The 13,018-nt window shown below is 32.5% G+C and overlaps 1 protein-coding gene across 5 annotated transcripts in view; it reads left to right on the top strand.

Annotated features, from left to right (window-relative positions):
- The window catches only part of LOC106465344 (dystrophin-like), a 144,232-nt gene that overhangs the window by 124,384 nt on the left and 6,830 nt on the right, over positions 1–13,018 (top strand). For all 5 annotated transcript variants that reach the window (XR_001291200.2, XM_013925579.2, XM_013925571.2 and 2 more), the window contains 2 exons: positions 2,178–2,247; positions 5,373–5,464. Coding sequence is in view for 4 of the 5 variants with exons in the window: in XM_013925579.2 (XP_013781033.1) it covers positions 2,178–2,247; positions 5,373–5,464 (162 nt within the window). In the remaining variant the exon portion in view is untranslated. The remainder of the gene's footprint in view (positions 1–2,177; positions 2,248–5,372; positions 5,465–13,018) is intronic.

The raw sequence follows: 13,018 nt of genomic DNA, 5'->3' as shown, positions 1-13,018 counted from the left end.
GGTTGTTAGACCTGGAAAGGAAAGGAGAAAAATAACTCACCATCAGAACCATTGTGAACAGAGGAGAATGGCAACTGGAGGAAGACAAATGCCAGTAGGGATGGCAAATTACTTTACGTTCATGGGCCACTTTCTTACCTAGACTGTAGTCTGGGGCCTTATAATATATGACTGAGTAAAGTAATGTATTTGTTTAATTTAAATTTTAATTCCTACTGTGTACTACAGATCCTCAGGTAATTATATAGTTTTGTTTAAATTACTGAATTAACATTTGAAGAATGTTCATAGAACCATCATGGGATTGGTTTGCTTGGTAACAGTTTCATTTTCTGTTTTTGTTTTGCCAGTTTGCCAAAATAAAATATGATTAAAAAAAAACAGGAGCTGGATAAAATACCTTCATGGGTAAGATTTGGCTCACATGTTGCTAGTTGGCCATCTATGCCGTACAAAAAAGAAAAGGAAGGGAGGATGAATGGAGAAAACATTCAAATACCCTCCCAAACCATCCAAAGTTTGGAACAGTCAAGGAAGAATTTGAACCTGCCCCTGTAGCAAATAGTGTGGAAGGAGGACAAGACAAAAGTAAATACCTGCACCCACAAGGGAGAAAGGGAAGAAGTATGACTCAAGCATATAAAAGCAGGTTAAACCACTTCAGACACAGAGTATCTTCAGCCATTGTTGTAGGAACTAGGATTGGAAACTAAATGAGTGAAAGCAAAGAGTATAGGGAAGATCGAAAGACAGTGATGATTGTAGTGCACTAACAGTGGGAGCATATACACCAAAAATACCAGAGAATGAAGAAACCACTGAGTGGGAAGGGTCCGGGCATAAATGATGTAATCACTCCATCACCAGGGCCAGAGCATTAGAGACATAATAGATTAACAACTTAATATTGTGGGCTCAAAAGAAATAGTCCAGAGCCAGAAAAACAAGAGGGTCTGAGAATGGTAGTAATATCAGTGACCGTCATTGCTTCCAGTCACCGTGATATTATTAGAGGACTTCTGTGAAGCAATGTTAAAAACCTTGGAAGATATCAGAAATAGAAATGTAAGAACAAGAATGCGTAATCCAGTTAATTTATGAAACTGATGTTGTAGTGGTATGTTTTAGTAAAATATAAAGATGATGGATTGTTTTTGTCTTGTTATTAGTTAGAATAAAAATGAGCAAGGTATGATGATGGTTCCTAAGCCCAATGATGATGTTGAAGAGTACTGGATGAAACTTATGTTAGATAAAACAATGGGAACAGATAATGGGACATATGTAACAAAAGTACAAAGTCAGTTAAAAGAAAATCAAATTAAAGATAATTTGAATGAAAGTACTAACTGATAAGTGTAAAATATAGTATAATTCTTTCATATAATCAAAAAATTAAGTTTGGTTTGGTTTGTTTTGAATTTTGCACAAAGCTACTCAAGGGCTATCAGCACTAGCCATCCCTAATTTAGCAGTGACAAACTAGAGGGAAAGCAGCTAGTCAAAACCACCCACTTCCAACTCTTGGGCCACTCCTTTGCCAACAAATAGTAGGATTGATCATCACATTATAATGTCCCCACAGCTCAACTGGAAGGGTGAGCATGTTCAGTGGCAGGGATTCCAACCTGCAACCCACAGTTTGTGAGTTCAGTACCCTACCCACTAGGCCATGCAGAAAATTAAGGAAAGAATAGTAATGAAAGGTTAAAACAACAAGCACAAAAATTACATTAAATCAAATTGAAAAAAAAATGTATTTGAAGACAACTAATGCTAAGGAAAGAATGAATCTGTGTCCATGTGCTAGAGCTCATGGGGTTTGCTGTGCATGGAGGTTGTGTCCCCCTCCTACTGATAGAGAGTTATAGTCTAGTGATGATTATATCATAGGCTGACACAATACATGTTGACATGTGGAGGGGTTGGATCTTTATTCAAGGCTTATGGCATGTGCAGGAAATTACACAGTAATTCATATGAGGTTATAGCTATTTGTGGTACAGAGATGTGAGTAGTATTTCCAAATTCTTCTTTTTTCATTGTTACAACTTCAATCACAACTCCATAGTCATTAAGTCATTTTTTTTCTATTTTAGCAAAGTATTTAAAATAGTGATATTGTTTTGTATTTCATGTGGAAAGATAAAAGGAGCAGTTCTTATTTATTTATTTAGAAGTGAGGATGAACACCAATTGATAGCTCAGTATTGTCAAACACTTTCTGAAGAAAATGTGCAATCCATTGTAAGCTGATGTTTCATGTTCTTTTTCTGTCTTGTCAAAAACTGATTGTTACTGGAATTTCATGAATGTTCTAATCTAATTTCACTTATGCTGTTTATGTTTTTAAGGCTCAAAATACTTAATATATACTTTACATGTCATTAGAGCATATAGCATTTTAAAGTGTTCTGCTTATTGTAAAAATAACATATATGTATAAGTTATCAAAGTTATAAAGATATTTCTTAAAATCAGTTATATAAATACTTCCATTAGAGATCTATAATTTGGACTAACTCTATAAAGTAAAATGACATTTTTGACTAAATGATATTGTTGCATGCATATTTTAATTTAGTAATCCCAATTAAAGTAAAGCTATTAGTAATTTCAATTTACCTTTTAGAGCTTTTGCTAGAGGCTTTGACCTATTAAATAGTAAAGCTCTGCCATATAATTTGAAATTTATGGAAAGTTTCTTTACTAGACAATTTAATGTTCAAGTTTTGAAATACTTGTTAGAATCTGAAACAGTTTTACATTACATTCAACACAGCTTTAAATTAAATATTGTTGTTATGTTTTAAAGTTTGTTGTATTGGATTTTAGTTGCTGAGAATGTAAATGAGTATCATTATCTATAAAAATACTATAACAATTTAATTAATGGCTGGATAACTGGTTTCTTAAAGAAATCTTTGCAAGTAGAGTAAAAAATGGATCAACACTGATAATTGGTATTGTAGTATAGGATACATTATTAACTTTTAAATTTATTTTATAATATTAAACAAAAGATGTACTTAAAATAAAAACTTTATTAATGTTAGGCTTGATATTATAAAAGTAAATACCTGGTGCTATTGTTAAAGTGTATATATAGTGTAAAAATTATATAAAATATGACCATTCTGCTATTAATCTCAAAGCATGAGTCACACAAGCTCAAGCTATTTATAGGACACTCAACTATTTTTCAAAAACTTTAAGATTGTATAATTTTGTACTTCTTTTACTTCTTAGTATATGTATATATTTTCAAGGAAGCTTTCATCTAAATAGTCCATTGATTTTTAACCATCAAAGAGAGGAATTCATAAGATGACTAAACACTAATTAATATCACCTTACTTTTCTGTGAGACCAGTAAAACATCACATTAGACAGTTGCTATTTTTATTACACTAAACAGTTTATTTTAGATTTAAATTAAATTTTGAAGTTATTAATTGTTTTCCATATAAATATATATATATATATATATATATAATACAGCAAAGAAATTTCAATGGTTCAGCAAATTTTATACATAAATATTTCTAAATTTCAAACTGATGCATTGCCTCATGTTGGTAGGATTTCAGAAACTAAGTTTTTATATTGTAGAATGTAGAAACAACAGTAGTGAAGCATGAATACATGACAACATTATATGCTAGTTTGTCATTTAAATCAGATGTTACTTATGGGAAACACTATACTTTTTGTATAAATGTAAAATATTTATACTTTATATGTATGCCAACACACCTGTAATATCAGTTTTGATATACTGATGTATTCCACAGTGGGACAATATATTGCCTTGCCTGAAATTCAAACTCGAACTAACTTTCTACTTATCACAGGGATCACCCTCCTAGGTTTGAAAATGTTTAAACTATGTAAAATAAAACTTCACTCTTATATTTCTTATCAGTCATGCAAAAGTTCTAGAATGTAATGAGGTGATATCAAAATTATATTTTTAACAAGTAAAAGATAATACATCTAGGAGTTTCACTAAAGATACTTTTATTGTGCAGCACAACAGTCTCTTGAGGAACTTGTGATTAATACGAGATACTCAACACAATACACTTAAAAAAACAAAAAACTTCCATATCAAAACATTATTACAAATACTGCTACACGCAGGTATTGTATTAAATCAATGATATCAGTAAATGAATGATCAAATTATTGTATCACAGGAAACATGGAGTACTTCTTGCCTGTTGGGATGCTTTCTAAGTCATACCAGCCAACTATTCCAGTCCATAGAAGTTTTTATATACTGTATATTTAAGTGTATAGTCTTCTTTCGTTTTATCCAGTGAGTGTCCATTGCCCAACTGAATACATAAATAATCTAAATTTATAGCTATAGTCATTTAAAATTTCACTGTGCTAGTATCTTCTGATTTGTTGCTTGTCTATTTCACATTTTCACACCTAAGTTTTTCTCCTCAGTATAACCTTTTTTTTTATTTTTCAGTTCTGATCTTATGTTGTGTGACCTGTCAATATTCATAAACTAATGTTATTAACAAATCATAAATATACTTCTGCAATTTTTTTTTTTTTGGAAACAAAATTATTCATCATTTAAAGTTCAAGTAAATAAATGCTGGAAAGTTAATTTTACTAGAAGAAAAAGAGGTTTTGGAAAGTTGTGGAAATGTGTTTGATCAAGTGTACTTGAATATCAGTTTATAGTATGTATCAGAAGACATGCACCACATGCCACTGTTTGTCCTTTTTTTCATCAGTTTCCAGATTTGTTGTTATTACAGTATTGTATACAAAACATCTGAACTGAGTTAGTATTTGCTATATTATGGTAATCCACAATGGGACACATTTCAAAAATCTATAAGAAAGCAGTGTGTATACAAATAAACATATTCTTCAGTTTGATGACTGACTTTTATAGCTGTTTGTGTTTCTAGTATAATGATTCATGTACTGTTTATGCTATCATCAAACTGGAGTAGACAAATAAAATTAACAATAATAACACTTATTAAGCAAGTTTTGATATCGAATTTCTTTGTAAATCACTCCACTAACTCAAAACAGGAACACCAGAAAATATTTTTTAACAATTATTTTTTATTTAAAAATTTGTTACACTCTTCCTGTTTGAATTTCATTATATCATCAATAAATTCTAACTTTCAGTTTTGTTTTATTTTTTGTTGAAAAAAACTATTTCAGATATGGAAATACATTAACACAAACTCTAAAAATGATCACAGTTTCAACAATATATCTAACAATATTTCTAATCATATAGGTTCTTTTTTTAACCATTACTGTTTAATGTTAGTTTAGTGTCAGGCAGTAATGTTCCTGTAACTAGCAAATGTGGCTTGATGTTTCAGCCCCGAAGTCCAGCCCAAGTTTTGGCTGCTGTAGATGCTGACCATCAAAAAGAGTTAGAAACCATGATTCATCAGCTGGAGGAAGAAAACAGGTAATGTTAAGAAAACACTAGTAAGTTCAACAGATATATATGTTATAGATTTCATCATGTTTCAGGATTTGAAATTAGCATCCTCTCCACCTGCCAAATGTGGATTTTGTTCTAAAGTAGATGTATTTCAGATACTAACTCACATCCTATTTCATGGTTTGTATAAATCTTAAATGTTTTTACTCCCTTTTGTTCAATTATGTATGAAAGTGTAGAATGACAGTACATTATGTTGAGGTATTTCCATTATTTAATTATATATCTTCTGACATATGCTACAGTAATCTTATAACTGCAAGTCAGTGAATATTCTTGGCCATTAGAATGAGATCTATTGAACCATTGGATGTTTAATGGTCATTATCTATGTGATAGCTAGAGAGGTTAATTTCAACCAGATCTGATCTTTCTCTGCAATACTAAAAGCTTTTCATTATTGAGTTGGTCTAATGCAGTTAACAGTCATGTGACTTTAGATTTTTGAATGTCCTTGACATAATGCAGAGCATGTGTCAACTTACCCAGAGTTCTCTACCCTCCCACTTTTCACAAGACTTCAAGAGAATATACATAAGCTCTGTTTTCCTACAATAGCTCAGATTTTCTTGTTGACAGTTGTCATGTTAACTTCATTCACAGTGATTTCTAAAGTCAATGATAACTCAGACACAAATGCTTCTACCAATATCAGAAATTCTACAACTTCTTTGGAGGTAATATTTACAGAGTCTGCCTGTAGTGTTTAGGGAGATTCCATGGCTATATTATCAGCCCTTATTAATCAGTGTATTTGTGGCATTAATGACCAATTGTTTGCTGGTGTATTTGATGGGTCTTATGCTTCTACCAATATCAGAAATTCTACAACTTCTTTGGAGGTAATATTTACAGAGTCTGCCTGTAGTGTTTAGGGAGATTCCATGGCTATATTATCAGCCCTTATTAATCAGTGTATTTGTGGCATTAATGACCAATTGTTTGCTGGTGTATTTGATGGGTCTTATGATGATGTGGATGTTCAAATTATGTAATAGCTCTTTTTTTTTCTTTATGATGTTTAACATGAACAGTCTTTTGCTCAGACTGTTTACTTTCTGTCAGCTAGTTCTAATCCCAAAGTAGCTTTTATAATTGCTTGTCTAATTTCTGCTTTTTTCTCAGTTATATTTTATTTAATTCTTAAACCAATTTTTGTTATGCATACATGCAGGGGTGCTAGTGTAATATTGGACAATTCAGTTCTTGAATCTTTATATTTTCCACCTTCTTCTGATTTTCAGATCCATTGCTAATGCTTTTCAAAATCAGAAAAATGGTATTAAGCCTTACATTCATTGCATTTGTCATGCAGGTAGCCTTTTAGCAAGTTTGTTTTTACACTTAGCTCAGTTATTGGGGATTCTTTTATGTGTCCTTCCTCTTTTACCTATCAACACTTTAGTGCCCTGCACTGATTTGTCTTATTTTGAGACTTTCTTCTTCAGTGTTATCTAGGTGTTAGCTACTTTCACTGATATATATATTTTATTAGCACATAGAACTTATTTTTCTTTGACATTTTAGCTAATCATGCATTGAAAGGCTCTTGATTGTTCCCACACACACACACACACAACATTTCAGCTGATCTTGAAAGGGTTTCTTTTCTACTTAATTTTGTTTTATAGGAATTTCATCCAAAATATTTATGTTCAAGAGAAGCATGCTAATAGGGACTCATTAGGGTTTTAGCATCTTTCCCTACTTCAGGTTGTCATTCCTCTTCAAGATGACTAGCAGATAATGTTCGTCCTTGCCTTTCCTCCTTCTTCTTTTTCTCATTCAATGTCTGCTACTTCTGCTCATTTCTTTTCTCAAGTGGCAAAACATAGAAGTAAGTAAGATAGGGCTTCTTGACCTTGACCCACTCCATTACTCTTCTATTCGAGATGAATTCTCCATCCAGACTATTAGATGTTCATCTTGGGTAATTTTTTCATACATGGGATTTGGGGTTTCAAAATTTTCATTGCCCTCATCCTTCTTCTCTTTATTTTCACTCAAAGTCTTTACCTGTTAATTCAGTTTGCTTCCACATTCTGAACCAGGCAGTCAAAATTGTTTATCATGCTTCTCCGAGTTTTTACTTTAATCTCTTTATAGTTCTAGAGACATCCAGTGACTGAAGACATGTGCCAACTTAATTTTTACCTGGAGTCATTCCCCAGTGGGACTACAGTAAGTTTATGGACTTACCATGGTAAAATCCAGGTTTCAGTTCCCTGCAGTGTGGCTTTGCTCCCAAACAAACTTTACCTGAGACACCTTGTTTCAAAATGGAAAACATGATGTTGGATGACAAAGGTTGATATACAGGATGCTTATCCTAATATATCCGTTACATCCATCATCCATCATTTTCTCTATTTTTGCCAGTGGGAGTAATTTTTAGTTTACTACTCTTCCCTTCAGCCTTATATATATTTCCTGTTGAATAATAAAAACATTTACTGTTCTTCTATATCCACATGACATCAACTTTCACTTTTTATGGACAGTAGGCTTATTCTTATCATGTTGTCTACTCAGTCTCCTTCATAAACTCAGTTGATCACTCAGCTGGCTACATCTCTTGAATATATTATTCACAATGCCAATTCCCTTTAGTAGCAAAACAGTGTTTGGTATGTTCAGGGTTTTGAGCCAATACAGTTCAGTCTCCTGGCATAGTAAACTTTGTAGTTTCATGGACAGTCTCTTCTGTGTTCCACACCTACCACAAATACATCATTTGTGCTTTGGGAACAATGGCTTCACTTTATGAAGTCTCTTCCTCAGAGCATACTCAATGTGCTTCTCAGTGACATCTGACTTTATACCCATTGTCATACAGCATAAATACTTCTTCCATCACTCATGCTTCTCCAGTTTTGGATGGATAGAGATCTTATGACAGCAGGATCTTCTTTTCCTCCTCATTTTATACACCTTCCTATTTTTGCAAATGGTTGCCTCACTGGTTGGGATGCTGTGTTGGAGAAGCAGCATAAGTCTGATTTCTGGATTCCTCAGGAAACAACAGCTCACATCAGCATGTTAGAACTTTAGATTATTCAGCATGCTTGTCTTGAGTTTCTGCTCTTTCTATATCACAATTCTATGTTTAATGCATGTTGTTTTATACTTTGCTGCTTTATTGATCTTAAATCAGTGTGTTCTCTAATTCTGGATTTTATGGTTCTAATTGTAGAACCTACTTACCTAGAATTACATCTAGGATATCTATATTGAAATTCTAAGTGTATAGGATCTACTGATTTAAGACAATAAAGCAAAGAAGTATAAATTAACACTCATTAAATGTATTTTTTAAACCATGAGATCAGAACCATTCTACATTTATTCACACAGACAATTCTACAGTGATGGCTTACATTTCCTTTACTGCAGTTCCTCCCCTTCCTAGGCTTTATTCTGAACATGTTTACCTTTGAGCCTTTCGTGTTCCTGGTATGATGAACATTTTGGCATATTCTCTTTTTTAGGTCATCAGTTTCTCCTTATGGAGTGGACCCTCCAACCTTTAATTTTTCAGTGGCTGTGCAAATGGCTGCATTGTCTGAAGATAGATGCCTTTGTTACATTGGACAACTGACTTTTGTCACTCTAGTACTTCAGATGCAGATCTAAATTCTCTGGAAGTGGATGCATTGAGTTAATCTTGGGAGTATTTCTTAGGCTTACCTTACTCTCTTCCTCCTTTCGTACTTGAACTGCTGGGTTCTCTCATTGTCCACTTTGGCCAGCTCAACAATGGATTCTCTATTATGTTATCTTTTTCACAGGGAATCAGTCTCATTAATAGTATGTAAACATCTTTGTCAACTTTAAACATGCATTTTTACATCAACATTTGATGTCTAGAGATTCACGACTGGCTGTTTTTTGTGCCTTATCTGAAAAACCTAGTTCTCTTCCAGGATGGCTCAAGTAATAGTACATTCATTCTTGCTGCTGATGCTTTGTTAAGTTTATTGGGCTACCATACATAATTGGTGCATTTATCTCCAATTTAATGATAAACTTAATTAGGTTATACATTCTATGACAAAGTATGTGGATAGAATAGTCTGAAGGGTAAATAGAGAGAAAATAATTAGATTATGATACTCAGGGGTACGGGTGGAGGACGTAACTGATAGAAGAAGAAATATAATAAGGGGGCTAACAGTGATGCAGTTTTTGTTGTGAACAGTGAGGCTAATGATGTATGGAAAAGTAGGTCAGAGGAGATAATTGATAAGTACAAGGGATTAATAAAAGCATATAAAAAAGGGACATAACTTAATTGTGTCAGGGGTACTGCCAAGAATTAATCGTGGGGATTAAATTATAAGTTTTTCACGAGTTGGTAAAGGAAGTTTCAAACTAGGACTAGACAGTGGTGAGGACAAGTATAAACAAAATGTGAAAAGTAAGATGTAGAGAAAAGTTTAGCATACGAAATGAGTATAGAAGTAGTTCTAAAAGTAGGTTTAATTGTTACTATTGTAATGCTAGAAGTATGAGAAATAAAATAGATGAATTTAGAGCACTGATAGGGATGGAGAACCTAAATGTAGATGATTTTGATTACATAAATTTCTTTGAAATACAGGATTATAGGTTATTTAATGTAAAATGTGATTACATCCTGTTGAAGTTGAGGATATCAAATATAATAGCAAAGAAATTGAATCCATTTGGGTTTCTATTGGTGGATATGAAGAAAAAAGGTTTTTAGTAGAAATTTGTTACAGACCATCAAATTGGGGACATCTTGACGCAAGTGATCTTTGCTCTATTAGGTTTCATGTTTCACTGCATATGGAGATAAGGAATAATATTTTGGTTACAAATTTCTAAAAAGCAAATTTTGAAGGGATGTGATAAGAATAATCTGTTGTGATTTGGGCGGCTGGGTTATTTGGAGACACTGATCAAATGTGGAAAATCTTTGAAGATAAATTTTTAAATATTTCAGATAAACATGTTTCTTATAGAGAGAAAAGTGTGGCTGCAAGTAAAAAACCAGGTAGGCAAACAAAGGGTATAAGGGATAAAAAGTAAAGAAAAGCATCACAAATTTAAGAAATTTAAATTGACTGATATGATGGGAGATTAAGAAGATTATAGAAGATCAAGAAAGTTGGTCAAACAGGAAATAAGGACATCAAAAAGTATGTATTATGAAAGGTTGGCTAAAAATCTATAAATTCAGTAATGATTTCTTTAAATACATTAAGGGTTAACAAAATGTTAGGATGGGGGTAGGGCCTTTGAAGGATTATAAAGGAAGGCTCATATCTGATGATTACGAGATGGCTGGGTTATTAAAGTCTGCTTTTTCTTCAGATTTTACTAATGAAGACTTAAGCAATATTCATCATCTTGAACAGTTGATAGATGGAAACAAGATTGAACAAGATGATCACATTAATTCTGAGCTTGTTAAGAAAAAATTGGGAAGTTTAAAGAACAATAAGGCTTCTGGGCCAGTTAATACTACCTCAAGGGTTTTGAAGGAGGTTAAGAACTGGACATGTGAGCCACCTGCTACTATTCTTTGTAAGTCCTTGAATAGTAGGCAGGTGCCAGAGGATTAGAAATTGGTTAATGTTACTCCTATTTTCAAGCGAGGTAATAAAAATAATAGTAATAATTGGCCTATTAGTCTTGTACCAGTTGAGGGAATGTTTTGGAAAGTCTGATAATAGATGCTTTGCAAAGTAATTTAACAAAATTTATAATTATATTGAACGGTTTCCCTAAGGGAAAATTTTGTCTTACAAATCTTTTGATATTCTTTGAAAAGGTAACTGCTTATATAGATGAGGGTAAGGGAGTAGATTTAGTGTATCTGGATTTTCAGAAAGCATTTGACAAGGTGTCACATAAAAGGCTTATAAAGAAGTTATTTCTTTAGGTATTGGGGAGAAGTTAGCTAACTGGATAGAAGAAAGCATAGTGTTGTTATAAATGGAGTTCAGTCAAACTGGATTAATGTCATAAGTGGGGTAATTCAGGGTTCAGTCTTAGGACCTTTGCTCTTTTTGATTGACATTGATGACATAGATGAAGGAATGATCAATAAATTACTTAAATTTGCTGATGATATTAAGGTCTTGGATGTTGCTGCTTTAGAAAAGGATTTAGATCATTTAGTGAGTTGGAGGAATAAATGTCAGATGGGTTTTAATTATAATAAATGCAATATAATGCATATGTTGTATCATAATTTGAATTATAAATATAAGTTGAATGGGAATAATCTAAACAGTGTTATGAAAGAAATGGATCTTGGTATCTGGTGGATCAGTTTCTTAAGCTATCCAAGCAGTGTGCTGTTGTTAGAGGTAGGGAAGTTAGGATTTTAGGTTGTATCTACAGAAATATTGAATACAAGTCTAAAGAGGTTATAATTTCATTGTATAGGACACTAGTTAGGCCACATTTGTAGTATTGTGTTCAGTCTTGGGCTTCTTACCATAGAACATTGGATTGTTGGAAAATGTTCATAGGAGGGCTACTAGAATGGTGCCTGAGATGGATGGGTTTTCATATGAGGAGAGGCTAAGATCTTTGAAATTGTTTTCTCTTGAAAAAAGAAAAATTAGAGGGGATCTGATTGAGATGTTTAAGATTGTTAAGGGAATTGATAGTGTTGATGCATCATCTATTTTATATTTAACAGTGAGAATAGAAGGACTAGGGAACACAAATATAAATTTTGGCAGAGAAGGAGTCATCTTCAGCTAAGACAGTTTCATTTTTCTAACAGGGTGGTTGGCCTTTGAAACAGATTGTCTTCAGATTTTATGGAGACAGTGAATTTTAAAAAAAGCTTGATAAATATACGAGTGATAATGGCTGTCTTTGAGGTTTTTTATTTTATTTATTTCTTTTTTATTTAATAATTTTAGTTTAGAGGATGAGACAGCCTAGATGGATCAATAGGCCCCTTGTTGTCCCTAAACATTGTTATGTTAACATATCTACAAATTGTTTTTTCTTGTATATTTATTTTTTGATCATTGCTTATAAGCTTCTTCCTAACTGTGCTTCTTCAAGCTAGATGGAATCCCAAGCAGTTAATTTAGTTTCTGTTACTGCTTAGTTACCACTTGGGTCCACATCTGTTTTGTGCATTGTAATCCAAGTCTATACTGCTGAATACTCATTTTAACAATTAAAGGGGCATCTGATGTTGTGAAGTCAATCAATTATAAAAGAAAATCATGATCATTTCTTTGTAATATGATATCTCCATGCTTGAATTGATTTTTTCAGTTAGGACTTTCACATTACATATGTGACAAATTTATTATTATATATTTATTTTAATATTCATATTTGTTTAAATTAAATTTATATTTAGAAATGTATGCTGTTAAATGTGTATTGTGAAACTCCCACCTATTCTCCAAAGTTGTAGAAAATTCTCGAGTGTAAGAATCAACAATATATGTGCGTACATAAATGCTAATGTAGCTTTGTATTGTTACATAATCTGAATTTTCAAGAAACTCTCCACAC

This window comes from Limulus polyphemus, unplaced genomic scaffold, assembly GCF_000517525.1.
Source record: "Limulus polyphemus unplaced genomic scaffold, Limulus_polyphemus-2.1.2 Scaffold67, whole genome shotgun sequence".
Lineage (NCBI taxonomy): Eukaryota > Metazoa > Arthropoda > Merostomata > Xiphosura > Limulidae > Limulus > Limulus polyphemus.
The sequence above is the reverse complement of the archived record's forward strand: the minus strand, read 5'-3'. Positions and strand labels throughout refer to the sequence as shown.